Source organism: Magallana gigas, chromosome 6 (genome assembly GCF_963853765.1).
Source record: "Magallana gigas chromosome 6, xbMagGiga1.1, whole genome shotgun sequence".
NCBI lineage: Eukaryota > Metazoa > Mollusca > Bivalvia > Ostreida > Ostreidae > Magallana > Magallana gigas.
The window spans coordinates 10,940,036-10,967,168 of record NC_088858.1 but is presented as its reverse complement, the minus strand read 5'-3'; the positions used below and the strand labels follow the sequence as shown (position 1 = coordinate 10,967,168).

General features: G+C 33.1%; 2 protein-coding genes across 5 annotated transcripts in view; one reads left to right on the top strand and one right to left on the bottom strand.

Annotated features, from left to right (window-relative positions):
- The window catches only part of LOC105323682 (spectrin beta chain), a 69,323-nt gene that overhangs the window by 7,183 nt on the left and 35,007 nt on the right, over positions 1–27,133 (top strand). For all 4 annotated transcript variants that reach the window (XM_066086752.1, XM_066086748.1, XM_066086750.1 and 1 more), the window contains exons 2-22: positions 547–688; positions 4,421–4,588; positions 4,801–4,917; positions 5,702–5,772; positions 8,444–8,524; positions 8,700–8,815; positions 9,018–9,130; positions 9,482–9,669; positions 9,935–10,117; positions 10,234–10,276; positions 10,531–10,662; positions 11,007–11,089; positions 11,196–11,334; positions 11,643–11,848; positions 13,789–13,966; positions 14,226–14,426; positions 14,508–14,603; positions 15,308–15,421; positions 15,684–15,893; positions 26,215–26,452; positions 26,897–26,994. In XM_066086752.1, coding sequence (XP_065942824.1) covers positions 572–688; positions 4,421–4,588; positions 4,801–4,917; positions 5,702–5,772; positions 8,444–8,524; positions 8,700–8,815; positions 9,018–9,130; positions 9,482–9,669; positions 9,935–10,117; positions 10,234–10,276; positions 10,531–10,662; positions 11,007–11,089; positions 11,196–11,334; positions 11,643–11,848; positions 13,789–13,966; positions 14,226–14,426; positions 14,508–14,603; positions 15,308–15,421; positions 15,684–15,893; positions 26,215–26,452; positions 26,897–26,994 — 2,892 coding nt within the window. In that variant the 5' untranslated portion in view covers positions 547–571. The remainder of the gene's footprint in view (positions 1–546; positions 689–4,420; positions 4,589–4,800; positions 4,918–5,701; positions 5,773–8,443; positions 8,525–8,699; positions 8,816–9,017; positions 9,131–9,481; positions 9,670–9,934; positions 10,118–10,233; positions 10,277–10,530; positions 10,663–11,006; positions 11,090–11,195; positions 11,335–11,642; positions 11,849–13,788; positions 13,967–14,225; positions 14,427–14,507; positions 14,604–15,307; positions 15,422–15,683; positions 15,894–26,214; positions 26,453–26,896; positions 26,995–27,133) is intronic.
- On the bottom strand, positions 23,463–24,666 carry LOC105323681 (histamine H2 receptor). Its single transcript, XM_011422749.4, has one exon. The coding sequence runs from the start codon at positions 24,532–24,534 to the stop codon at positions 23,527–23,529; it is 1,008 nt and encodes a 335-aa protein (XP_011421051.3). The 5' UTR covers positions 24,535–24,666; the 3' UTR covers positions 23,463–23,526.

The window sequence follows — 27,133 nt, the reverse complement described above, 5'->3', positions numbered from 1 at the left end:
ATATTTAAATTGTGTTAAACGGAGAAGTTTAGCTTTTCTGAATACTGAAGATTTTTATAGCTATCATTAATGACCATGGAGAAACAAAAAAAAAAAAGAGAGCGTCCCAATTTGCCTCCATTGGTAGAACACACATTCAATATAAATGGACGATCAGAAAGCGGTTTCTTGTCCAACACTAAACGTAACATGATTTATTATGATCTGTAAGAAGGTGGTTGTATTTTTTATGGGGTAATGAAATTGATATGAGGCTACTAAAGTTGACTTGAATTTCATTGCATTGAGTTGAAATCTTCCCTCTGTTTTGAAAGACAGTTAGGATCTGTGCAGTTTTATTGTTCAGATTTTTTTTTCTGCTCATAGCTAGGTTATGGAGAAGCACATGCATAAATTCTGAATTCGGAGCATTTGTTTGTGCAGATTGCATTGGTTAAAGTATCCACTACTATGGTAGCAAACGCATCTGTTAAAAATGTTTGAGATCATGTATGCACATTCATTAGTTGTCACTTAAATATGCTACATTTTGAATTGTCTTTACAGATGGAACTGAGACACAAATGAATACATGTCAGTGATGGATGTACAAAATTTCGAGAAGGGTCGTATCAAAGCCCTTCAGGATGAGAGAGTTTACATACAGAAGAAAACCTTCACCAAATGGGCCAATGCCTTCCTCGAAAAGGTAAGGAATATAATCATTTCTGCTTTAGTGTAAATGAATTATACATACAGGGATAGAATTTAAAAGGGGGGGATACATTTATGGATCTCAATGATATGTAATTTTTGTCTTAGACAAGATTAACTATATTCTCATTTTCTGTTTCATATTTTTGGGGGTGGGGGAGGGGAGGCATGCAAAAGTTTGACAGAATTTGCTGATTAACTTTACAATCTAATATAATGGTCATTTATCACAGTGAGAGTTATATACCTTGTCAATAGGTCCGTGTACGGGTACCTTAATTTGAGTATATATAGCCCAAAACATTCACAATGAAGAATCAGGAAGGAATTTTCCAGTAATTTGGCAAATTTTCATTAATTTTAACAAAATATTATAGTTTTTTTGTTGGATTTTTTCATACAGTATTTAAATTTGTAAAGGCAAGACAGATACCTATTTCATTTGATGGGATTGGTCAAATAGAAAATTGAATTTTGAATAACAATGCACTTATTATGATACAGAATGCTAATTTTCATCTGACGTCCTTATATTTTAAGTTTTTTGAATTTACAGGGTATTGATAAGATTTTTAACATATATCAAAATGCTGACTACCAAAATTCCAAAAGTTAAAACACAGCAAATAAATCTGGAGAATGGCTGAAGATTCTTGGGACTTTAACTCTGCATGGCTGACAAATACTTGTAAACATAAGAGCTTAGCCTAAAGATTGTAAATTTTAAAGATCAACATATACATGCATACTCACTGACCCAGAGTTTGTAGATATACCGATACATTATGTATTCATGAATTATCTGGTATCTTCAGGGTTCTTTTCACTCATTTTTGGCAGAAAGGAAAAAGGGGGGTGTATTTTTTCAATTTGTTTACTACATTTGCAAGTCAGTAGTTCATATAATCTAGAATCTGCCTTAAAGAAAAAGTCTGATATATATTTGTCTAGGTGGGTTTCCCCCTTTTAATGCATCTGAATTATATAGCATCCTAAACTCAAACTCTTGAAAGAAAAAGTACATGAATTTGAGGTCAAAATTCGGACTTGATGCCGTGTATTGACAAGGAAAGTTTGCAAGGATGTATTTTTTGGTCACCATGCAATGTTGCATTAGCTTGGACCAGTTCTGTCCCATAAGTATATATTTCTGTACTGGGAAATATTTCATTTACATTTAAACCACAATTAACTCCCAGCTACTGATTGAGAAAATAACAGGAAATAGATGTGCTAAAATGAAATAAACGAGCCTGACTGGTCTGTAGCTGTCAGTAGCGCTGTGGTTTGTCCCTGCTATTTTAACTGAGGTATTCCAACTATTTTCACTATCTCCTAGCTGCTGGTTAAGTTGCCAGGTAGAAGTTTTATATCAATATTGGAACACACTTTTAATTGATAGATGGGTCCTTACTTGGGTTGGACATAGCCCAGCTACCTTGGATGTCTGATTAGGCGAAGTAGGGCCTTTACCAAATCAGACCTGCATGTAGCAAGAGACCAGGAGTGTTATTATGTAATGCAATTGAAATTTGATAAAATTGTGCACTCAAAGGCTTACCAACTTTGAATATTATTGTCTGCCTACTGATTGTTATGTAAGTGCCAAAAATACAGGACTGCTGGGCCTATTACTCCATACTTTGCTCACTAGGGAGATATCCTAGAAAGATCAATGAACGGAGCCAAATTTGATCAGATCCTAAATAATTGTCGTTTTGGGATTTTTATAATGGGGACAACGCCCAAATTTCGACACTACTCCCTGAATCAAGTCAAGTTTCAGCTTATACAGTTACGGTTGTGTGAGACAGAAATCTGTATATGCTGTGTCACTTGGAATGATAAAACTTCGGAAAATTTAAACATTTTGATTGATTGGTACAATAAAAATGTGAAATGGAAATACATGTAAATATGTGTATATTTCAGACTGATGGTGTGTTAAATATTTACTAGAGTGTGGCCTTGATGAATGCAGGAATAACAAAATATTTGTTTCTTGATTTACACAGACACAGACCAAATACTAACTTGTTAACATTGCCCCTAAGTGTCAGTTGGTGCTGTACACTGCTGGTTAAACAGCTATGGGTGTCCATAACATTATAACCATTGGCAGCTTTATGGGCTGCCCTATCACCTAATTAAGATAGATAGGTTGGTGGAATCTCCAATCTGACCATGCTTGACCACCAAAGTGTGAATCCTCAACTTGTAAATGATCTTGCTAATGTATGTAGTTATTGCTCTCACAAATTCTACATTTCCTGTCTTGGTTCAATAACACCACCTGTTAAGCATGATTTGATATAGAAAAAAAAATGATGTGTAGAAAAGACTGGGGGGGATACTTATATAATAGGTTATAATATCAATATGGCTCCACGTCATATGCAGAAGTTCACTTTTTTAACTGATTGTGTCAAAGAACAATTGTGTCATTATTAATCACACTATAAACAGGCAATCTTGCTATGGCTTTGATGTAAAAAGGGTAAATATTCTTGCAGTCTGTTTGGTGCCAGTTTTCTTAGGTGTGAGATTTTTTTATGCAACCTTGTCCCCAAATTTTGGGGGGTATGATTACTGAAGACTTTTTAAGTTGCAGTGAATAGTGAGACTATACAGAAGCCAAAGATGGAAATCTTTAGAAGTCTGTAAAAAGGTCCAAGTATTACACCTTACGTGATTTATCTCGAAAATCGACATGATAAGAAATAAAATCTACAGGTCACGCTTCAGTAGGGATCTACTTAAATACCTGACCCGAATCTTGCCAGACCATCTTCATATTGTCAAGACGGGTGCTATTTAAAAACAAGAGGAGGGGCTTTAAATTGAAAAAAAAAATAATCTGTATATATTTTTAGATTCTGCATTAATAAAGCCTAATTTTAATGATTTGAAATAATGGTTAATAAAAATGATTGCATGACTTTTTTTTTTTAATACCCGGTATACAAAAATGATTTATGCATGTCCTATTTTTTACTATGTACTATAAATCTAAATGCTGTTAGGTTTTGGTATATTCCTCAGGAAAATGGTGATCTATTATGATAAATATTTCAATTCCTCTTTGGGAGAGTGTACACTAAATTTTCAACCAGGCCAGATATATTCAAGTTCATTAACCATGAAGGTTAAGGTTGTAAATGCATTTTAAACAGAAGTTGACCTAGAAATAAATATTTGCGTATTTATAACAAATTCATGACTTTTAAAAAACCTCTTGACACACACTCAAAAAGACATTCTTTCATAAATGAGAAATTTGACACAAGCGAAAAAAATGTTTTTGTGTTGCAGCTATACTCATGTTTCTTCCATTTTGTTGGAATTTATATAGTTCACAACTTTCCCAAGCTACATGCAAATATAATTCATATACTATATCAGGAATTTTTAACATTTGTATTACTTTAAAATGTATTGTTGCTGTGAATTAGAATATATGAAGATGTATAAAAATTTTGGTTTGAAATAGAATTTGATGAGTTTCCTGTGTAGAAAAAGCTGGGTAAAAATAAACAAATCCTTCTGATTGATTTGTTTTGGAAAATTGCATCTGTCTGCTCTTTGTCACATCACAAAACTGACAGGAAGTGACATCATTACTTTCTGCAGATCATTCCGTCTGCATTTTGCATCCAGGAAATGCCTTTGATATATAGGACTGTATGTAAGCTTTGCTTTTAAAATAATTTAAATTCCTTTTTTACAGGCTCGTCTTGAAATTAAAGACTTATTCACAGACTTGGCAGATGGGAAAATTTTGATGAAACTGCTGGAAATCATTTCTGGAGAGCATCTTGGCAAACCAAACAAAGGGCTTATGCGTGTACAGAAAGTTGAAAATTTAAGCAGATGTTTGAAATTTCTAGCTACAAAGGTAAATTCATTGGTGAAAAATTGCAAAACTGTTTGGTCACAAGTTAAATGCTTTTCCTTAAAGTTTTCAGCTGTTGGTTTTCTGTTATGAACATATAAAGCAATAAAATGGATGAACAATAAAATAAAGAATGTGTATAAAAGCTGATATTTGGGACCACGCTAATCTAGATAAATGAATGTTTGAAGTTTTGGAACATTTTACTTTGACAGGTTTATTTTGAGAACATTGGAGCAGAAGATATTGTAGATGGCAACCCACGTTTGATTCTCGGGTTAATATGGACCATCATTTTGAGGTTCCAGATTCAGGAAATAGAAATTGAAGTGGTACCTATATTTTGTTTATGTATTGCCTACAAATTTTATTCAACAAATGCATTTCTTTTGTGCAAATTCAGGTTTATTTATACAAATATTGGACCTGAAGTCATTGAACTTTAATTCACCTTTTATAAAAAAAACCTTAATAAGTAATGAATTAAGGCATTGCCCTAGTTTGCATCAATTTCTGGATTCAGTGTGTCAACTTAACATGCAAGATATCAACTGGTTCCCTGATAATTGGGTCTTGGTCAGTTGGTCATAACCATACATGGCATTTTTACTAAATTGAGTACATCCTGCCAGTTATAAAACTATTAGTTTCTTTAAATTTTTCAATAACTTCTGGATTAAAATCAACAAACTCTTAAATCTACATTCGGATCATCAAATGATGAATTAAAATATGCAACATATGAATCTTCCATTTGATTTTAAAGTTTAAACTTCAAATACTTTGACCCCCAATTGAAAACTTTTGAAAGAAACCTTCTCTTTGTACTATCTTAATGATAAATAGGTCATGATAAATCAAGCAGCAGTCTTGAACACAAAGATCTTGATTTTAAGCACTGGCACGTGACACCTGATTTTTCACCAGTGAATTCTTGCGGACAAGGAAATGCACTTAATTAACCATAAAGGGAAACAAAACAACCTTTCACTTATGGAAATTGTTTTCAGTAGATACAGATTGTGTTCAATTGTCCATACAGAATTGGCCTGGTTAAAGACTAGTAAACAACAGTGTACACAGCCTTGTATTACATGTTATTTTTTTGTGTTGTAGGATGAGGAATCTAGTGAAAAAAGGTCCGCTAAAGATGCCCTACTGCTCTGGTGTCAAAGAAAGACAGCGGGGTAAGCAAGGGAAAAAAACGCAATGAAAAGCCAAGGGCAAAATAGTACATCCCTGTTATCATTCAAATGTAGAAATTTTATTTTAAAACAAGTAGTTTTCTATATAGGTGTAAATCATATCGATTAAGGTGTCATAAATATTATCTCATGAATATATAGGAAGTCAGGTTTTATCAGAGCGACAATCAATATTCTTAGTTTTTGTTGCTTACATTTGCACTTTCTTAGCTCAGAGATTCAGCAATGATGCATATTGAACATTGAACAAGATTGATGAGGCCTGAAATATATTATCAAATATAGGAATGCTGTTATTTGCCCTCTAAAGAATTGATTAATGGTGGCATAATACACATGGTGACATCTTGCAGTAATTGATTGTTAGAGGACATCTTTAGGTCTAACTTCGTTCTCAGACATAAGAGGTTGTTTTTACCACTCAAGGACAATGGCTGGTTTAAACATTGCGTTTTCAGATGTTACAAGATGTTAATTCAAAATGACGTATTTATCGTGTTCCTATGTCATGTCAGATTATTAAATGTGGTGGGCCTCTTTTTAAATGTCTTTCACTTTGCCCTATGATTTGCAGCCTATGAAATTTAAAGATTTTAATTAAGAGCATGACACATCCAGTGTTTCATGACAAAAATCTGTTAACATTCTTTATTGTACTAAATGGAAGGAAGTTCCCCTAAACAACATTCAATTATAATCTTTTATGAAAGTCTTTCTGCCAATAGATCAATATTTGATCAATAACAAATTATCTCCCTTGTCCTCACCTAGGATGAAATCAGCCAGATTGCAATTAAGAATGTGAAACAAAAGAGACTAGGAACAATATGTCAATCAATTTTTCCTCCATCGATAAAGAAATAAAAGTTAATCCTAGCTAGCTCAAGGAAAGTTCCCATTGTAGAGATTCCTTGTTACAATTCTTGATTGAATTCCATTAATATCTTGTGGCGGTCCTGATAAATTCCCTTGATGGGATAAACTCCCTTGATGGATGGGGGGTTCTGTGTTGACATCAGGGGGAGATTAGTACCAGTGTCTGGGGTCTGTTCTCTCCTACCTGACTAACAGTCCGATCAGACACTTTACGATTATTGATGGAGTCTGATTTATGAGTCTAATGGAAATTTCTGTGAGGAGGAAGACTTTAAGATTTGTTTTTCTGGAATTAATACTAAATAGAAAGATTTTAAGACTTGTATTTTTCTGGAATTAATACCAGTTTTTCTCCTAATCATGTTCTAATTAGGTATCCTGGTTCTTCTCATATTTTGGCATTGACAATTTATGGTAATGGAGTTTCTGTTTGCTAGCTTTTAGAGATGATGTGTAAAGTCTGTTTGTTTTCAGTTCAAAATCTTTGAGGTGAATTATTTTAGCATTTAGAAACCTCAAAGCATGTATACCTCCCAAATGTGTAAATGTTTTACATGGTAATGACAGTAAAACAAACATTTAATAAACCCATTGGGTTTCAAAAGGAATCGGAAATAAAGTATTAAGCAAGGACACTTTAGCTCATTGTTCTTTTGTTTTAGATATATAGGTACATCATTGTTCCTACTGGATAATATTATCAAGTAGTACATGTATATAATATAGATATTATGAGTGTGTGCTCTGTGAAGAAACTCTCAATTAATACATCAGTTTCACTCAGGAAAGATTTGAGAGACAATAATCTTTTCATCTTGTGATACATTTTTGTATGGTATTTACATGTACATGTATATATAAAATGTATTAGTTAAGTACAGAAGAACTGTTTATTCATATCACAGGTGCTCTAAGTCTTCCTTATGTAACATAACTATCAAATATCATATACTCGGTATGTTTAAATAATTTAACCTGGAAATGAGATATGTTTGCATGTCACGCTAAGCATATTGTCATTGCCGAGGCCTGTGACCCAAATCAGTTTCACTTACATGCTTTAATTATTCTTCAGGAAGTCGGGTATCAGCAGGTAGTGTCAGATGTTTGGATTTCACCTTTGACCTTTTGTTTGTGATAGCAGCTACTGTTGATATTTGTGTGCTTGCTGATTACATTCCTTTCCAGTTGCACTTATTTTTATAAAAGTAACATACATTTTGACAGGGATCAAGTTTAATAAACTTTCATGAATTAGATTGAAAAGATTATTTTACACATGAATAGTATTTTTTTTAGAGCTAGTTTCAATCAGAAAGACATCAAGATTGTTTGTATATTTTGATACAATATTTAAGCCCATCACTTAACATCCCAGAATATTATTACTGTTTACAGGGTTATATTCATCCCTTGTTATTTTCACCCTCCTTACTTGCAAACTGTTTCGCCCCTTCTTGAATTCGCCCAGATGAAGTTGCGTTTATCATTGGAATTTGCCCAGTCTTCAATTCACTCACTGAAAATGAGGGCAAAAGGGGCGAAAATAAAATGGGGGAGAATATTTCCCTGTATACATAAGTAATAAAATCAATTGTTATGCACATATGTCTTTCCACATCGATAAACCCACTGTCACCAGTCTGTCTTGCACAATATCCATGCCATGTCCTTAACATAATTACATGTCCTATGTATTAAATGAGTTGCCTCTATGTTTTTCTATGTAAATAAATGTTTCTCTCAAGAAGTCTTGATGGTATGGTTTGTGTTTTAGGTACCCAGGGGTCAACATTACAAATTTTACAGGAAGCTGGAGAAATGGATTGGGATTTAATGCTCTTATTCACGCTCACAGGTAAACAATTCTAACAGAGTTATCTTTCTTGAAACACATCTTGATTACATTTTGTGTTGACTGATGTTTCAAATAATTATTAAAGATAGTCAAATAATAAAAAATATCTTATTTCAAAAATGGCATTCAGAAGTCTTTATTAGATTTTAATTTTTCTTACCTTTCTCTATAAAAGACCAGACTTAATTGACTACGATCGACTACATCCTGAAGATCACATTGGTAACCTCAACCATGCCTTCAACACAGCAGCCAATGAACTTGGGATTCCAAAGATCTTGGATGCTGAAGGTTTGATAATACCATTGCAAATCCATTGTTCTCTAAAATGTTCTTGAAAATTTTTTGTTATAAATGTAACGCTCTCATGTTTGAAATTTTAATGAAATATGAAATGAATTTGCCCCTATATAATTACCTAATAAAACTGATAAATCTTAATACTTATTTTGTTTCACAAAAATTTGCAAGCACATATTTCTATTTTATCTAGATGTGGATGTTAATCGGCCAGATGAGAAGTCTGTCATCACCTATGTGGCCTCTTACTATCATTATTTCGCCAAAATGAAGAGTGAAATGACAGGAGGAAAGAGAATCGCAAAGGTAGAATCACTTTAACCTTGCTGGTACTGTAGGGACTGTGAACTATAGTTTTACACATTTTTTTCAGCTCATTTGACTTATCTATCCATGCAAAAAAATAGTTCTTTTGGAATATATATTTTATGATTGATATTAAAATCAATGTAAATATTACCATTATATGTACTGTTATTACAAAACAAACAAGGATTAACTGTTGTATCTTACTTTCTAACTGTTCCATTTGCACAAGAGTGCAGTTCCATTTATTAGTGTGCGACATCTTTCGTAAGGGTTTCTTATCAGTGTATTCCTGTAAGCAACTGGAATAAACTATCTCATTTTATTAATTTTTCGCTCTTTATAATTTAGATTTTAGGCTTGATGAATGATGTGGAGAAAATGGTGGACGACTATGAAACCTTGACTTCCAGTTTGTTGGAGTGGATTCGGTACACCATCCACAAACTGAACGACCGTAACTTCCCAAACTCCCTGGATGGAGTCCAGAAGGAGCTTCTTAAATTCAAAACCTACATTACTCAGGAAAAACCACCAAAGTAAGGAATCTCAGAATTCTGAAAACACTTTGTGGTGTTCACGCATGTTCAAACTCTGCAATTACTGGTACCTAAGTGTTTGAAAAGATTTGATGATATAAAATATTTGTACTGTTCATCTTATTACAATATGTAGTGAGAATCTGTGAAACGGAAAATTTTTATATCCTTCCATAAAAATAGTGAAAAATATCAGTAATGGGGATATGTATAACAAATTTTGATATCTGTGAGTTGTGTATTGATGGATGGAATTTTCACACAGGTACAGAGAAAGGGGAAACATAGAAGCCCAATTCTTTAACATACAAGCCAAACTGAAAGCCAATGGACAAAAATTATATACGCCTCCCGAGGGGCAACTAATACACGACATAGAGAGTGCATGGATCCGCTTGGAAAAGGCCGAACACGAACGAGAGGTGGCGCTCAGAGACGAAATGATTAGGTACAGGAAATTTAACAACAAATAATGTTTTGATAATTTTTTTAAAAATGTATAGATTTAATGCGTAACTTTTGTTTTACTTGTGAGAAATTAAGATTTCCTCTTTTTGCATTTAGGCAAGAACGACTGCAACAGTTGGCCGAGAGATTTAGGAAGAAGGTTAGTAGTAATGTTTCAGAGGGAAACTGTGTTTTTATTTTGAGTTTCCATACATGGAGTGATGAGAATTTTTCTCTCCAGTTTGTAAGTTTATTTGATGTTCTCAAATTCATCAACTGAGAGTCTGTAAATTGAAATGTGACAATTAAGAAAAGCCACGTCTACAACCATAACAGTACCTATAAAGCATTACAATTTTGTTAAAATTTTGTGCCTTCATTGTTTTTGAGATGAAGTGTCTGATTTGTTTTCAGGCTGAGATTCGCGAGTCGTGGCTAAACGATATGAGTACGATCTTAGATGAGAGTATTGTTGCCAATAACTCAGCACAAGCAGAGGCAGCCATTAAGAAACATGAAGCTATCAGTGCCGAGATCCTGGCTAGGGTATGTCAGTCTGTTATAGTCCAGCAATGCCAGATTATTTATTACTTAACTCTTTTTAGTGTTTTTTAAAATACTGTATATTCCTAATTAAATGCAAAGAATTAATTTCCATTTTAAATTGCAAAAAAGCTCCTTTTGCAGATTTTGAAATCTTTTGTTCTTTATACTGCTGTATGAAATTTTTACAACTTAAGCACTCGTATTTTTATGTTTTCATAATTTTACGCATAAGAGTGGGATTGCAAAATAAAGTACTTGCTTAGAATAAATAATGGTTAGAAACAATTTATTGATATCTCTGAATGAGAATATATTCTGACCTTGAAATAAACTTGCTATTTCAGGAGGACAGGTTTCAATCACTGAACAGTCTTGCCAGAGAACTTGTGGAGGGCAGCTATCATGGCAAGGACCAGGTTCAAACCATGTAAGAAACAACCTCAATACCATAGTATAGGATTCATTTGGATTTTTAACCTTTTATCACTTTAACATTTTTTCTTTTTTAAAAAAAAATCATTGTTGAATTGTAGTGATCAAACAATCATGAGAAAATGGCGGGAGTTATTGGATAAATTAGAAGGAAGAAAGAACCTCTTATCAGGATTTAAAAACACCATGAACATGTTTAGAGAAATCGAGAACATCCAAGAGGAACTGAAAGAAATTGAGGTCAGGAGTTCTGGTCTGTTAGTAATATGACAAAATATGTCCAAATTTTGAAAATTTATGATTTCTTTTTGCTATTTCCATGTCATTTTGAATGAAAGTCCTGTTTTTGCTGTACCAAAGTCCAAACTCTGAAGAATTAAGAGACTTTGAGAATATGTGAAATTTTTTGAAGAAAAGAAGTGGTGTTGCGCTTGGCACAATAGGCAGAAAAAAAATATCATAAACACTTAATCTTTATTACACTTATCTCACATTTACAATTTCTCCCCTTTCTTACCTAATACATAACCGTTTTGCTTTTCTTATAGTCCAAAGTACAAGTGAAAGATACAGGGAAGCACCTGCAGGCGACCGAGGATTACCTCCAACAGCACAGTTTGCTAGAGACGCAGCTCAAGGCCCTGTCAAAGAGGGTCCGAAACCTCAACCGGAGGTCCAAGCAGATAGAGCCCACCCACCAGGAAGGAGGGGTCCTCGAGAAGAGGCTGGAGGACCTCAACAAGGACCTCGACAGGTACCTCGTTATTCTATATTATTTTGTCATTGAAGAAAATGTCAGGATATATTTCAGATGGATAAATTCAAGTTCATAGTATATTGTATTTTACAGTTTTTGTTTATGTCTGTTGATGCAGGGAATTAAGAAAAATTCCTATTTTTAATGACAAAATTCACCAAAAAAAATCCCAGTACTTCTAGTCTAGATTGGAATAGAATGTGGACAATTTGCTTCCAATAAAACTGAAGCTATGTCATCTGTAATACAATTAGTTTATTAAAGTAACAATCATAGCATTTCCCATACAATTTGTTAAATGCAATAATGTAGCCCTCTTCGTATTTTTTTAGGGGGAGAGTAAACATCAGATATAAAAAATCGGAGAGGGCTACATTGTTGCAGCTAACAAATTGTATGGGAAATTCTATGATGGTTACTTTGATTAACTATTTGTGTTACAGATGACAAAGCTTCAGTGTTGTTGGAAGCAAATTGAAAGTAACGGGTGGGCTTGACTTATATAAAAATCTTGACAAGCGAAAAAGAAAGAAAAAGGGTTAGGGTTATAGTTATGTCTAACTTTGCAACAAATTTACTGCCCGTCCCTTCGGTTCCGATGCCCCAAATTAATATTATTCAATCCAAACAAGGTTAATAAAATGTGACAGATAAACATAACTTAATTGGTTTGCGCCAAAAAATTTATTTTAGTACATGTGGTAGCTTGTTAATATGGATCCCCAGAAAGATTTCCTCATAGTGTTAGGAACATTAAACAAATTAAATGAATTGATCACCATTTTAAGATTTTTAGAATTGTACAAATTCATCAACTGGAAGTCTTTTATTCACAACAGACTAATATTTTTTAGTTTTTTAACCGGGTTTTCCAAAGGAAAAATCCAGATACATGTATTGAAATGGTGAAAATGGGGGACGGGCGGGCGGCTGCTAAAAGGGTACCCCTATTGTACAGATAATTCCTCCTACAGTTTTCAAGATATGAAGTTGTTGTTTATACAAATTTTACATATATCAGTGATGTGCATACTGCTAGGGTTTTGATATCTGATAATTTATGAAAAAAAATACCAGCTGTTGAATTTAGTCATTTGTTTGCGAAATATTGCATATAGGGTACCCCTATTGTAGTGATAACTTCTCCTACAGTTTTCAAGATAGGAAGTTGTTCTTTAATAGATCAATTGGACAAATATCAGAGATGTGCATATTGCTAAGGTTTTGATTTCTGGTAATTTTTATGAAAAAATACCAGCTGATGAACTTAGTCAATTTTTGGCAAAGTATTGCATACAGAGTACCACATTTCTCTTATCAATTCAGGGTTAACAATATATGGATTATAGATACCGTTCACTTAAAAAAAAAAAAACTGGTTTGCTGTAACATTGACAGCTTTTCTCTTGTTTTTATCTTAATCAAATCAACCAAATTCTCTGCAACAATATAATGGTATCAAATGAAATCCGTACTTACCGATAATTCCTATTTCACCTTACATTTTTTTTTTTTTTATACACATTTATTTTGTTTTGATTTATATCACAATCAAAATAAACAGAAATATGTAGTGTATACAAAAAAAATATATAATTTCATATCCTTCATTGATTAGAAAAATTCATTAATAGTACCTAATATATTGTTCAAAATTGCTTGGAATTATTATTTATTTCAAGTCCTGGATAAGTACGTGTAATTTTTTTTCCTGAAAAGGGGATGTTGGGCCCTGTTGTTGTGAAACAGGTTAATCAAGAGAATATTACCATTTCATTTTAATAATCATCAAGTGAAAAAATACTGTATCCCAATCGAAGCAGTAAGTTAAAGGTAGTTCAATGATCGGTTGATAGCTTTTAGCAGGGTAAATGGTAAGAGCAAGGAGTACAATGATCCATTGATTGCTTTATTGATCCATTGATTGCTTTTATCAGGGTAAATGGTAAGAGCGAAGAGAGGAAGAAGGCACTGGAGGTGGTGAAGAAGTACTACCAGTTCCTACAGGATGCTGAGGAGGAGGAGCGATGGGCCCAGGAGAGGATCGACAACTGTCGCTCCGCCAACACCGGCAAAGACCTCAACGCAGCCATGCTGCTGCTCAAGAAACATGACGTAAGTAAAACAAAGGTTACAGTTAAGGAAGCTGAATGCTTGCCAAACTGACCTTCAGATATACCCTTAGATTTTAGATATCATTTTTAAGCCATTCATTTTACTATTTAGTAGAGCTCTTTCTCTCAAGGAGATTATTATAGTCTATAAATGGCCGCAACCATCCAATCCTCTTAAGATCGAAGTTTTTACTAAACAAATGCTGTAGAATAGTTAGGATTAATTGACGTGTGGCTTAATGTATTCGATTGTATTGCAGGCTCTTGAAGCAGAGATGCACGGCCGCTGGCCAAGATGTGAAGCCATTTGTGCTACTGGACAGGATCTGGTAAATGGCGGACACGGAGCTCGTGCAGAAATCGGAAGCAAAATAAATAATCTGATGGACAAGTGGAAACTGCTCAAAGAGCTAGCAGCCCTCAGAAGAACAAAAATAGAAGATGGAATTGAGGCACATCAGGTATGACAGAATTCTATATTGCGTAGCTGAGTTTGAATTTATTTATTTGGAAGTTTTGTTACTTACTGTAATTTATTATAGTACTATGCTGATGCCAATGAGGCTGAACTGTGGATGAAGGAGAAAATGCCTCTGGTCACAAGTGATGATTATGGCAGGGATGAAATGGGGTCAAAGGTCAGTTATATTATATTTTCAGTTCAACTCCAATATCCTGAATTTGATTGGCCAAAGAAAAAGTTTGTGATACTGAAAAAGAGTTTGAGAGTCAATGAACTTGACATCAGTGTTAAGCTACATTTATTGTTAACTTTACATGCTCGATTTCTTGTTTAAAAAGATACATACCTATAACTAAAAATATATGTTTAACAACAAAACTGCCAATAATTTGATTGTAAACAAATATTGATCATTTTCATACTTATGCATGGTCACATTATTATTACCTTACTCCTTACCAACAATGACAAAGCAATATACAAAATAGGATTCACCAATGTTTCATTTTTATTGTTGATAAACAAAACAAAAAGAATTAAAGTCTAATGTTATTTATTAACTTGATATAAAATTTGAGATGCAGAAATACCAGTAAAACTGTATCTATAATACAGGAATAGTAACAAATTACATGTCGTTGATACATGTATTGAATTTTCTAAATGCTGAAATAATAATTTCAGGGGCTTTTTGAATTACAAGATTTTTTTTTTTACATATGTACACTTATTAATCTTGGAAGGGATTGAATGAACATCTTGAGAGCTGTAAATAGGAAGACTTTCTTCTTTTGTGGTTATTTTTCGTTACTTTGAACTTAATCAGGTTTTCATCATCTGTTAAATGTAGTAATGACGAGCTTCATTAATCCCCTTTAGGCCTTGCTTTCACGACACAATCGCTTAGAGGGAGAAATCCGCAGCTTCCGTACCGAGATCAAGCGTCTGGATGAACTGGCTCAGCTGATGACAAAGGCTGCAACAGAACATAATGTAAGGGTCTCCCCAAGATGTGTATCTCGGTTAATATAATGATTTTTCATGTATTTAGTGTATCCACAAGAATAGATGAGTTGTTTACATTGAATAACTGAATAAAAAAAAAGTTAGTTCATTTAATTAAGAATTCATTTGGATTTATTTTCAGTCACAGTGAATTTCTTTCTATGAGTTCTCAAAATTTCACTTGAAATATACATTAGTTAAAACTGAATTCATGATGGGAAAGTCAACCCTATTTCATGTTTATATTAAGATCTCCCCTGAGAAATTCATGCCACATGAGAATGGGGACAAATCGGATGAAGAAATGGTGGAGGAGGTTATTGAGGTCCCACATGAGGTGGAGGTGGAGGAAATGAGGGAGCGTGAGGTCATGCAGGATGTCGTGGAAACTCGCAAAATTCCACAGGTCAAGGCCATGTACACCTACAAAGGTCAAGGCATGAAGGTTGAGAAAGGGGAGGTAAGTGTCATCTGTATTAGATGCTCTAAAACTGTTTTATCAGTTTTTACTTATAAGCACATGCACATTTCTTAATTGTTTTTACTCATATGTAATAAGTATTGTTGTGATTTTTTTTGGACTACTGGGTAAATAGGAATTAAAAATTACAAGTTTTATTAATTCTAAGTACAGTAATATCAAGTTTAAGATTGTTTCCTTTGATGATTGAACTTGACCTTTGCTTGAACCTTTAGGCCAAAGGTCATGGCCATCCTTTCATATCAGAACCTGGAGTCAAGATCTATTACATGTGATGGTCATTGTCTGTGACACAACATGCAAAAATATACCAAATGAATGTAACTTTCTTTTAATACTTAGAGAAAAAAGAACTGGCTTGCTAATTCCCAATTAGTCATATCTGTTTGAAGTTTACAAGTGAATAAAAGCTGCTCTGTGTGGTTTATTTTAAAACTAATCTTTCAGAAAATTATCTTAAGTGCAATTTTGAAATCAATATTATCTTAATATAAGGATGACTCTTGTGAGTTTAGGTGCTCACAATCAAAGCTGATGCACAAAAGCAATAATGAATGCTCACTTTCTGACAGTTTTTGCCTTTTCACGCAATATGCCACAAATCTTTTGAATCTACAGAATCTTCAGGGGATATATTGATTACTAGAAACTAGAGAATATGCACCTTAATTTTCAATTGGTTAATTAAAGTACACTGCACAAGTTGTAGAGGACATGTCACAGTCCAGACAAATACTCCAGGCATTAAATGGGAGTTTGTTACTGCACTTTAATTAATAAGTGATCTTATCATAAGCAGGTGCTGAAAGTGCCTTTAAATAAGATTTTTTTTTATTAAAAGGGAAATAGCATAAAACTGAACTATAATGTATTTTTAGCTCACCTGAGCCAAAGGCTTAAGTGAGCTATTCTGATTAAAATTTGTCTGTTGTTTAGCATCATTATTGTTGTGATATACTTTTCACATTTCGTTTCTTCTCCAAAATTTTCTGGGCTAATTTCAATCAAACTTGGCACAAAAGAATTTTTTGGTGAAAAGGATTCAAGTTTGTTCAAATGGAGGGTCATGCCCTCTTTAAAGAGAAGATAATTTAGAATTGTTAGAAAATTTAGAATTATTGAAAAATTGTTGGTCATGTTTTTCAAAAATCTTCATCTCAAAAAAACCTTTTGCCCAGAAAAGCTGAAACTTCTATAGAATGATTCTCAGGTATTGTAGATTCAAGTTTGTTAATATCATGATCCCCAGGGGTAGGGTGGGACCACAATGGAAAGGGAGTCAGATTTTATTATATACAGGATATTCTCTACTAAGTTGTCTAGATATTTGTATTTGATACTCTAAAGACTGTCTAAAGATTTTTTTAATCACTTATGGCTATTGTTGCTTAGGTGAGCAATGTGGCCCCTGGGTCTCTTGTTTGGTTAAGTTTACAAGTTCTAACAAGATCCATATACCGGTATTTGTTTATTCATTTATAATGCAATATTTGCTCATTTTGAGAATTATAAATGTATTGAGACAAGTATATATTATAGCCCTGTGGTGGAACACTTCTGTGATCATAACAAATGCAATATCAACAAATATGGAATATTCTGGAACTGAAGAAAAAACATGATTGGGTATTTAAATAAATGCCCAAATAGAACTAGGAAAAAGTATTAGCATGCATGTATTAATTAGTACAGCCTATGGAGATGGTTTTTCCTCCATACAGGGTTTTTAGAAATGTATGTTAGTATTGGCTCATCAAAGTTCTGTGTTGCATGATTCAGATGCAGAGTAACCATGCTAATTGGTGTTTTGAATCATGACATTGGAATTTTTGCTTTAAAAATACGACAACAGATTTTAAAAAAAAAACATGACTTTTATATATTCTCAAAAGACATTCATTGACATTTTTGCAACCCCCCCCCCCCCGAAAAAAAAACCAACTTAAGGTTATTTATTTCTAATTAGAAATAAGGTAACAATAAGGTGTCTACTTTATAAGTGCCACAATATGTTTTGTCCTATTGTCTGTTTGATCACAAACTTAGATGAGATTCTGTCTTGAATATGAACATAAAAGACGTTAATTATCTTCAATATTGCGACAATAGTTTCCAGAATAGGGCTGGATGAATTGTAATACATTGTATTTGCAATTAAAAGACAAATCATTAGGACAATATTTTATGATAAATGTATTCCTCATTTATCCTTGAAATTCCATTGAAATTCCGGTTATTAACCATCTCTTTCTTCTCTGATGGGTCTTATTATGATGAAACTGTAAGTAGCAGGTCAGTTCTAATTTGTATTTGAAAAAGTGACATTTCATTGATGAATCCTTACTCTTGTCGGGATAATAGGGCAACACTCGGTTAAAGGATGCAAAGTTTCATCATAAGAAGAAGGAAAATCTGAAGAGAAAAAAATCATAATCTCAAGAAGATTTTTTTTTAAAGTCATGAATGCAGAATAAAGCTTTCTTTATTTTTATGAATTTAAATTTGTTGACATCACATGACCTTCCAGAGCCGTAGGGAGATTACAATCACTGGTAATCACTGGTAATAGGAATTCATTGGGGGTTTTTTCTGAGAAAAGATATGTAAAAGTAAACATAGAATATAGGTCTCTTTTTAAAAAAAAGATCTAGTAGTGTTATTTTTAAAATTAAAAACTGGGATATAAGCATATTCATATTTTATAGATTGAAACTGCCTGAATTCAATGTCCTGGTAAAAACATTTAGTCCTTTATCTGGAAGAACTTCCCTTCTATCATAACATGTATAGGGGTTCCGTGGACTGGTAAACTAGTAACCATGTTATGCAAGGAGCTTTTCTGCAATAATTCTTAGTAAAATATTTGTTCAATTTTTTTCTATATTTATACTAATAAAATGGGATTTTAAAGTTTTGTGTCTTGAGACAAGTTTCACAATTTGCAGAAATTTCACTGTGCTTTTAATTTCATGGAGAATTGATTTTTATTATTAAGTTACAGTTTTAGAGTTTCGAATATTTTTCTTCTGGAAATAACACTTAACATACCGGTAATCTTTATGCCCAAACACTAAAATCATATATATTTTGAGGTTTTGGGGATAATTGATAAGGAAGTTTGTTTTAGCGGAAAAAGGTTGTCCAACAATATAGTTTTTAGTTTTAAAAAAACTTATTTCCTTTTCATTATAATTGAAATCAATGTTCTGACACACTATGTATAATCTGGCATAATATTTGTAGAAAAACATCCGATCTCTAATAGTGTAAAATAAAAAAACAGTTTGTTGTATTCCACATCTGCAGTAATAAGACGCTAGTCCTGTTAGTCAATTTAGTATTATTTGTCATTGTGTATTAAATATTATTTTATGATGTTTGTTTTTCAAATCTAAGCTTCCCGATATTTTCTTCAGCTATATAAAGATCAATATTACTGATACCTGTGGTCAAAAGTGCATCAATAAAAGGAATGCACTTTGATAAGTTATGATATGGTATAAGCAACAATAGAAAGAGTGTCTTACTCAAGCTGCTATGTTTTGAACATTGAGTCTAATGCATTGAGTTTGTTAGATCAATATAATGTATGGTAGCTTGGTGGCAATGATCTGCACATTAAGTACGGTACATTCTAACATAGGATAGCATTGAATTTTTTTCAAAAAAGTAGCATGGTTTCATGAATTGCCTGTTGTAATTATGACAAAATGCTTACTTCCATTTGGAGATGGGTGATAATGAGCAAATGTGTGAATGTTTCCATTGTTATATAGCCAAAGTGTTGAAATGTATTTGTGTTATAGAATAGATGGACATTGTAAATGTGTGTAATTGGCAGTTGGACTCAGAGTTCCCATTATTGTTATTGATAGGGATCTGTACACTAGTTAGCTTTGTCTTTTGAAGAATTAGGTCCATATTGCCTGTAACTTACTGTCCTTTGATAGGGTGGTACAAATGTACTGATAAGTTATGGTACTGCAAATAAAAGCATTGACCCCTCCCTTCCTCCTCCTCTTTCCCCCATTTATAATAGAGTACATCTTCAATGATATAATTGTGTACATTGTTTATAAAAAAAAAAATCCCATCTATCTATCTCTTATAAATGCGACTGAGATTTATATGTCTCTGAGGCTGTAGATATGTGACAGTATTCAGGTAATGATCTATACGTCACAAAGCAATGTACGTAGGACGATGTTTTCACGTTATTGTGTCTTGTTCATTCCCAATCAAATATGGCATACTAGATGACAGATTTTAAAAGTCCACAGTGACGTGTTGACAAACAGATTGATTAATACCAATTTTACTAAAAACTATAAATAATTTACTAATACTAAACTAAATGAAAAAGGATTTACCCTGGAATATTATTAGAATTAGTATGATTCATCTGAGTCTGCTGCTGAACCTGTGTATAATATCAGACCCCCCGAGTTTAGTGTTAATGGTTTTCCTCTAATTAGCCGATCACTTAGGCCAAAGCAAACTCCGACTGTTTCATTGGGAGTTCTGAAAAACTATGTTACTTGTACACTAGCAAGCTGTGTCCCTCAAGAATAACAATCTAGAATCCTGAGGTTAATTTGTCCTTGTTCTACAAATATCCTTCAAAAATTCAGAAATTGTAACCTAGGGATATAATTAATAAAAGTTGCGTACTCGAATAATGGTGATTGAAGTGTACCATAACAGTGGAGAGGATTTAGTGTAGAATAAGTCCGCTCTGACAAGATTGTGTGCACTTCATCATGAGTTGATTATTAAGCTGTCCAAGGAGTTCAGCCTGGGGATCAGAAGAGTCCCTCACCAAACATTGTCTCTGATATTTGAGACTCATGACATATTTGATTGTTTCTAGTGCTCTAAGCTCTTTCACGATTTCCTGAAGTTTATTATATTCTGCTTGCATTCAGAATCCTAAATTATAACGGTGTCATGATAGGAATTAATTATAATGTCTGTAATATTGTATCTGCCAAATTTTTCTATTGATGAAGTAAAACTTTTATGGAACAAAATTAAATCAGTGAAAAAAATAAAATTATAAGAAAGAAAGAAATGGATGTATGCAATATGCCTTAAATTATCTCGGTGATGTATTTAAGAGTTGATTTTATGCACACCTTAAATACTTTTAATGTTTTAAAGGATAAACATGTGGACGAAAAGATGGTTGTAATTTTTTTCAATGCTTAGATAAAATTAATCAGGGACTTTTGTTGTTGAAACGTGACTTGATTTTGGCTTTACAGTACATAAATGAATACTCAGTATTGTGAAGTGGATGCGTTATTTCCATAAAACTTGATCATGCAGTTTTTCAGTCTTTCTTAATGTCAGTAATTTCCCATACCCGTTGTCTAAAGATTCCAATCAAATTAGAACTCTGAGACAAACCGACTCGCCGTAACAAATAATTAGTGCTTAATTATACTTACATGTTTTTTTTTTACTCGCATATCACCTTATCATTAAACATCTTGACTTGAGGATATCTACATGACACATATTTTCATAGTATCTACAAATTAATGAAATGAAGGTTATTTTCACGGAATTCAAAATAATGATTACACATCCAGCTAGTTTCATATAACAGCAAATTTAAGGAAAAATAAAAAATTCCATTTTCAAAATTATCATCTTCAAACCGTTATTATGACAGCCATTCTGAAGATGATATAGAATTATCTTGAACCTAAATAAATGTACCGGTAAAAGGGTGCCCAACTTAATAAATGTGCTGTCAATTCAGTCATCTATGTTAAGATAGAAATTGAATGCTTGAGGGTCAAATACAGGTCAATGCAATGAAGATTACATGCAAATACCTCTCAGTAATTACCTGTAACCATTTAGCTTTGGATACATTACACGTGATACTGACAATATTCAAGTATCCAGCAGCAATAACAAGTTAGTGTAATTACCTGGCCCTGGTTACATGTAACTACTCAACACTGTTTACATGTAATCATTAGTAACTGATTGCACTAGATACTTGGCATTGATTTCATGTAATTACCTGGCAGTAGTAAAAAGTATTTACCTGGCACTGATACCTATGAATACCTGACACAAATTACATGCAATAGGTGTAGAGATTAATGTAACAACCTCATTTTGATGACGTAACTACCTTACACTGATTTTTTGTAACTATCTTGGATGGATAACTTGTAACTACATGACAATTACTTTCTATTACTACCTCATATTGATTACATGTATCTATGAAACTGATTTTCTGTTACTACCATTCATGGTCATTGGATTACTTTTAAGTACCTGGCACTGATTACATGTAATTACCTGACACTAATTACCTGTAACTACCCCTAGTTTCATGTAACTATCTGCAACTGATATTTGTAACTACCTCACACTGGTTACATGTAAGTACCCCAGATAATAATTATCTTTAATTACCTTATATGATTAAATGTAAATACCTGGTCCTGATTACTTGTAACAGCCCCACACTGATTACATGTAACTACCTGACACTGATTTATCAATTAATCATTGCATTGATCTCAAAAAACATCAATAATTGTATATCTTGTTGTAATTAAATTGTTGATATAAAGGTTTTAACAGAAAGGATCATTTTAGAAAAAGTTTACTGGCTGTGCATTTAACCACAGGTTATGTTATATTTTTTTACGGTCCTCATAGCCACTGTTTGAAGTGAAATGCATGTCAACCCAGTGCTTTTATTGATCTAAAAAGTAATCTGTTTAAGCTAAGAGGATTTGAACCCACACTGTTTAAATCATAAGATGCAAACTATAATTATACTGTATATATGGATACCTGGCAATATCATTTGAAGAAAACGTAAATAATGATAAAGCATATTTGGGTATAAAAAAATTTTTTTATTTTGATCAGCGTTTTTTTTTTACTACAAAAGAAAGTACCCGTATTGCACATTCAATTACTATGTGACAGTCCTATTTTATTTTTTTTTATTTTGGTTAAAAGTGTATCATCAGAGTGGAAATCAAAATATTTAATTCTTATACAATAAGCAGTTTTTTAAAATGGGTATGTTTGCATCCACTGAGTATGTCTCAACTATATATTAAGATTTTAAGATTCTGTATTTTACCCATTGGAAAATACTTAATTCCACTTTTCCACTGTTTTGTATCAAATCATGAGAACCAAATCAAGCACCAATCTTTTTTTTTGGTATCAAAAAGTTCACAACTGTCAGAAAAATAAAATCCATGTGGAATGCTTCTTGTGATTTCAAGGAGAAATAAATTCCTCACTTTTAATTAGGAATTCACAGTAATTTTTTAGGGGTTACACAAAAATACAACAATCATGTACAATGTAAGTGTAAATAGAAGCTCTTCATCGTAATTTAATTGTTCTCTTTTTTGTTTGGGTGGATTTACATCAAGTTGTTGTACATTATAAAACATATACAAACTTGATTAGATTTTACCCTCATCTATCTTATTCTTTTGTTTCATAACCTAGAATTTTAATGAATTATAAAAACGAAGAACTCTTTTGAAGTCATAATTTTAAAGTTTTATTAGTGTTGAACAACAATTATAACAGTGCATTGAAACTTACATATGAATTATGAGGAATAGTCTTGCAAAGATGTTTGTATGTTGTGAACTCTTTCTTTTTTCCCCCATATTGAAACAAATATCCTCTTATATGCTCTTCTGAAGTCTTTGCGAAATATTCCATAAATTAATGGATTGACAGCACTAGAAATGAAAGCAACAATGCTTGCAATAGAATTGAAATGGCTGTTCAGCACTGTCTCTTGGGCAATGGTTACTTTCATTAGTTTGGTCACACTAAATGGAGTCATACACACAAAATACGCAATGACCACGATAAGGAGACTGCGTATGGCTTTGGAACTCGTACTGTACGACTTTGCACTGATTGGTGATCCCGGGCATGACACTTTAGTTCTAACTTGTTTAATGATTAGATAATAGTTGAATATCAGAATAAGTCCAGGGAGAAGAAAACACAGAATAAAGGCCACCACCACATAGTACACAGCCTGCTTCTGCTCCTTCTGCCACTGTATGGCACAAATAGCCTCCCAGTAGTCATACTCCACCCATCCCAGAGCCGAGGGAACCGCCGAAAAAACGATTCCTTGGAACCATGCGTAGGAAATCATTAGGTATATGTGAATCGGCTTCATTCGGTTGATGTATTGGAGGGGATAAGTAATGGCTTGGAATCTGTCGCAGCTTATAAAGCACAGAGTTAACATAGAAGTAATTATAAGGCAATAGTTGATGGCACAGATTAAGTCACAGTACACAGGTCCAAATCTCCAGGAATCGGCGATGACAGAGAAAAGGCTGCTGAATATGACCACTAGTCCATTGGACAGGTCAGTGATGGCCAAGTTGATCGTCAGCCTGTTGGACAGTTCCTCTCTGAGAATACGGCTGGTGAATATAGCCACGATTACAGCAAGGTTTCCACAGACGGAAAAAACCATCACTACTGCTAAAGAAAAGGCCAGAAAGGCGTTCTCTACCCCACTCCTTCCAACAAAGATAGTGTCCGTAACATAGCTGCTGTTCACAGAGTATGTAGAGTTAGGGATCATTGTTTTTATTCTCAGTCTTCATTTCATTCCTGCTCACTGGGGACTGTGTACTGTTGTCTCACTGAGGTCAATATCACTCTGAGACCTACTCAGTCCCTACTCATAGACTGTCAGGTATTAATAATGTTCAGGCCCTCTAACTGCCTAGATATAAAGTGGGCTTGTACTCAATGAATATTCATTAATCTGACCTGTCAATCACTTTTATGTTGGCTTGTTTTCCGACTTCCTTATTGACAGAAGCATACTTCAAATAGATCTAGCTTCGAGTTATTTTTATTGCCTTATTTACTGATCCAAGAATCAAAATAGAAATAAATTTCTATATTGTTTTAACACTTTACACTGTATTCTCATGTGTGTATTTATAAATACCTGAATACAGACTACTAAATGAAATGAAAAATTGTTGTACCAGTACATTTTTCAATTTTTAAAAATTGATTTTAAATCTCAGTACTCTAAGGTTATCAATTTTGTTTTTGATGTGTAATTTTAATAAAAAAAAAAAAAAAGGTTTAAAAGTAAAAAAAAATATTTTTTGCTTTTTCTTGATATATATAATGATACAGTTTAACTTACGTGAACATGAAAAATCTTACTTACATGTTACCCTTAATATAAATGTGATACAGCATACATATAAAGTTCAGGTAAATTCAAGCGGGAGTCTTTGATGTTGAAACAATTTAAGATGGATAGTAATGATGTGTTTCAAGGAGTCTAGTGTGATTGTTGCTATCGATTGTAAAATTTGTCTTTGAGTAATAGGAGTCGTAATTGTTATACCATTGTTTAAATCTCTCCATAACAATTAGAAGGTATGACTAAGGCCTAGTTTTTGGTGTCTTCTAGTTTCTTTTCCAATCTCTCTGTCTCTTTTCCAATCTCTCTCTCTTCCACTCTCTCTTTCTGTCTCCCCCCCTCTCTCTCTCTCTCTCTCTCTCTCTCTCTCTCTCTCTCTCTCTCTCTCTCTCTCTCTCTCTCTCTCTCTCTCTCTCTCTCTGAGAGAAACTAGTATGTAACAATTCCTGAAAAAACATCACAATTGATTTTGTGGAATGCTTGGTTTTAATTTGCAGAGGAAGTTGGTTCCTGCTGTTGTTATCCAATTCAGTAAGATTTTATGAAACTGTGTAACTATTGTAATTCATTAATGATTTCTGCATCATATTGATTGTATAATGAAGGGGGAATGACATTTGCATGTCTATAATCTTAAATTGCCTGAATTATTTTACATCTTGATTGCCTTTGGTTTGTTTTCCAAACACATTTTTATGTGTGTGTCAATACAATCAACTGATGATTATTAAAGCAGTGTTTTTAGGGACATCCAATACTATATATAGGCCTTTAATTTTGTTCTCACATTTTATCTATGTGAAAATTTTTTGACAAATGAGTTTTAAACTTGAATTTTGCTGTGTACTGCCTGATATGTCAGGAAGAATGACCTTCTTTTGTTCTATAGGAACAACTTCAATAATCAAAAGGGCTATTTTTAAAAAAGCCATGGTCATGGAATTTCTGAAATATTTCCTAAATATAATCCATAGTCCCATCAATTCATCACTTTTAATAATTTGATTAATTTTGATATAGAGTAGTTTCAAAGAAATTTATATGAATGAATGCTGAATATCCTTAACACTGTTTTTTTTTTTTTGTATTTTGCAGGTTATGCTTTTGGTACAGAGAACAAATGCAGATTGGTGGCAAATCAGAAAACCGGATGGGAACGAGGGGTTTGTGCCAGCCAATTACGTTAAAGAAGTGGAGCCGAAGGTTACACAGAAGGTCGTCCGCCGCCCAACCAAAGTACCAGAAAAGGTCATCGTCAAGAAGACAGTCATGAAGAAAGAAGTGGTCCAGAAAAAGAAGGAGAAAGCCAGCAAGCTAAGGAGAGCCCCCTCAGGTGATTCACATTGTCTCAAAAAAAATAAAAAAGAAAATATTATGAAAAAAAGATAGATTATACCAATCTGTTTATCATCATTCATAAAAGAAAATTTTAAGAAAAACTAGAAATTCAGGCATATTATCATCTTTAAAAGAGAAAAACTGAAAAAAACATGATATACAGGCATATTAATTATCTAAATAAAAAAAAATTAACCAAAAAAACCACAAGAAATACGAGCATGTTCATTTATCCGGTAAACAAAATATTATAAAAGATGAAACCCAAACGCTGTTTACATTTGCAACCCAAACTATGTTAATTACCGGTTTGGTATCTTTTGATCAAGTTTCCATTGCGGAATATATACATTCTTTGCTGCACTGATTATATGAATTCTGATTAGTTGATTTTGTTTTGGAAGTTAATCAGTTTCCTCTTTGATTCTGTCTTCTTCAGTGAGATCAAAGGCAAACTTGCATTTTGACAAGGAGAACGTGGACAAACGACAGAAACAGATAAATCTAACATACAACAAACTAGTCAAATTAGCTCAGGTAAAGTCATTATGCTAATTAAACAAAAATTCAATAACACAGGAAATATTTTGGATTTACTTATTTCTGAAAAAGACATTTAAATGAAATTTTACCGATTTAATCATTAGTATATTTTGATAATATCAAGCTGTCTATT

Coding starts and splice junctions, on each gene's coding strand:
- LOC105323681 (XM_011422749.4), bottom strand. CDS start 24,534: ATGATCCCTAACTCTACATACTCTGTGAACAGCAGCTATGTTACGGAC.